The sequence below is a fragment of the Pyrus communis genome, chromosome 5 (genome assembly GCF_963583255.1).
Source record: "Pyrus communis chromosome 5, drPyrComm1.1, whole genome shotgun sequence".
Classification (NCBI taxonomy): domain Eukaryota; kingdom Viridiplantae; phylum Streptophyta; class Magnoliopsida; order Rosales; family Rosaceae; genus Pyrus; species Pyrus communis.
The window spans coordinates 26,266,604-26,267,129 of NC_084807.1; the positions used below are offsets into that span (position 1 = coordinate 26,266,604).

General features: G+C 43.7%; 1 protein-coding gene across 1 annotated transcript; it reads right to left on the reverse strand.

The window, feature by feature from the left end:
* Nucleotides 1-526, reverse strand: LOC137735577 (uncharacterized). The gene has a single exon (XM_068475008.1). It carries the CDS (start codon nt 408-410, stop codon nt 240-242), a length of 171 nt encoding a protein of 56 aa, XP_068331109.1. The 5' UTR covers nt 411-526; the 3' UTR covers nt 1-239.

Below are 526 nucleotides of genomic sequence, written 5' to 3' on the forward strand. Positions count from 1 at the left end.
TAAAATTCCCTCAAGGCCTTTCATTCACTATAACAAAAAAAGTATACATTTTGCATTTGAATCGAAATCCGAAGCCCGAAAGCAACGAGCTCATCACAAAATACCTATAACATAATTTCCAATAAAAAATTCTTAACCGAGTAGTGATGTGATCACATTAAGATGAAAATTAAAGCAGAAGAATTTCCCGAAACGAGAACCTGGGTCCGAAACGGCGTTGTTGAGGAAGAGACAACCCCCTAGTCGTCGTCTCGCTTTTTGGGCTTCCGGTACTTCTCCTCGTATTGCCTGGCGATGAAGACCGCAGTGTCGCCGAGCTTCTTGATGTTCGGAACGTCGTAGTTTTGGGCTATGTAGATCCCGGCGACCGTGCCCATTAGGAAAGAGAAGCTGCTCTTGATTATCCCCATCTGAATTTGCAGAACAAAAATCGAATTCGATTTCTAGGGTTTTCGATTTGAATGCGCGGGTTTTTGTGGGGACGAAGACTTTTGGGATCTCCAGATTCTGGAATGGACGATGTGGT

Bases quoted from the DNA above. Each gene is read 5' to 3' on its own strand.
- LOC137735577 (XM_068475008.1), bottom strand. From the start codon at position 410: ATGGGGATAATCAAGAGCAGCTTCTCTTTCCTAATGGGCACGGTCGCC.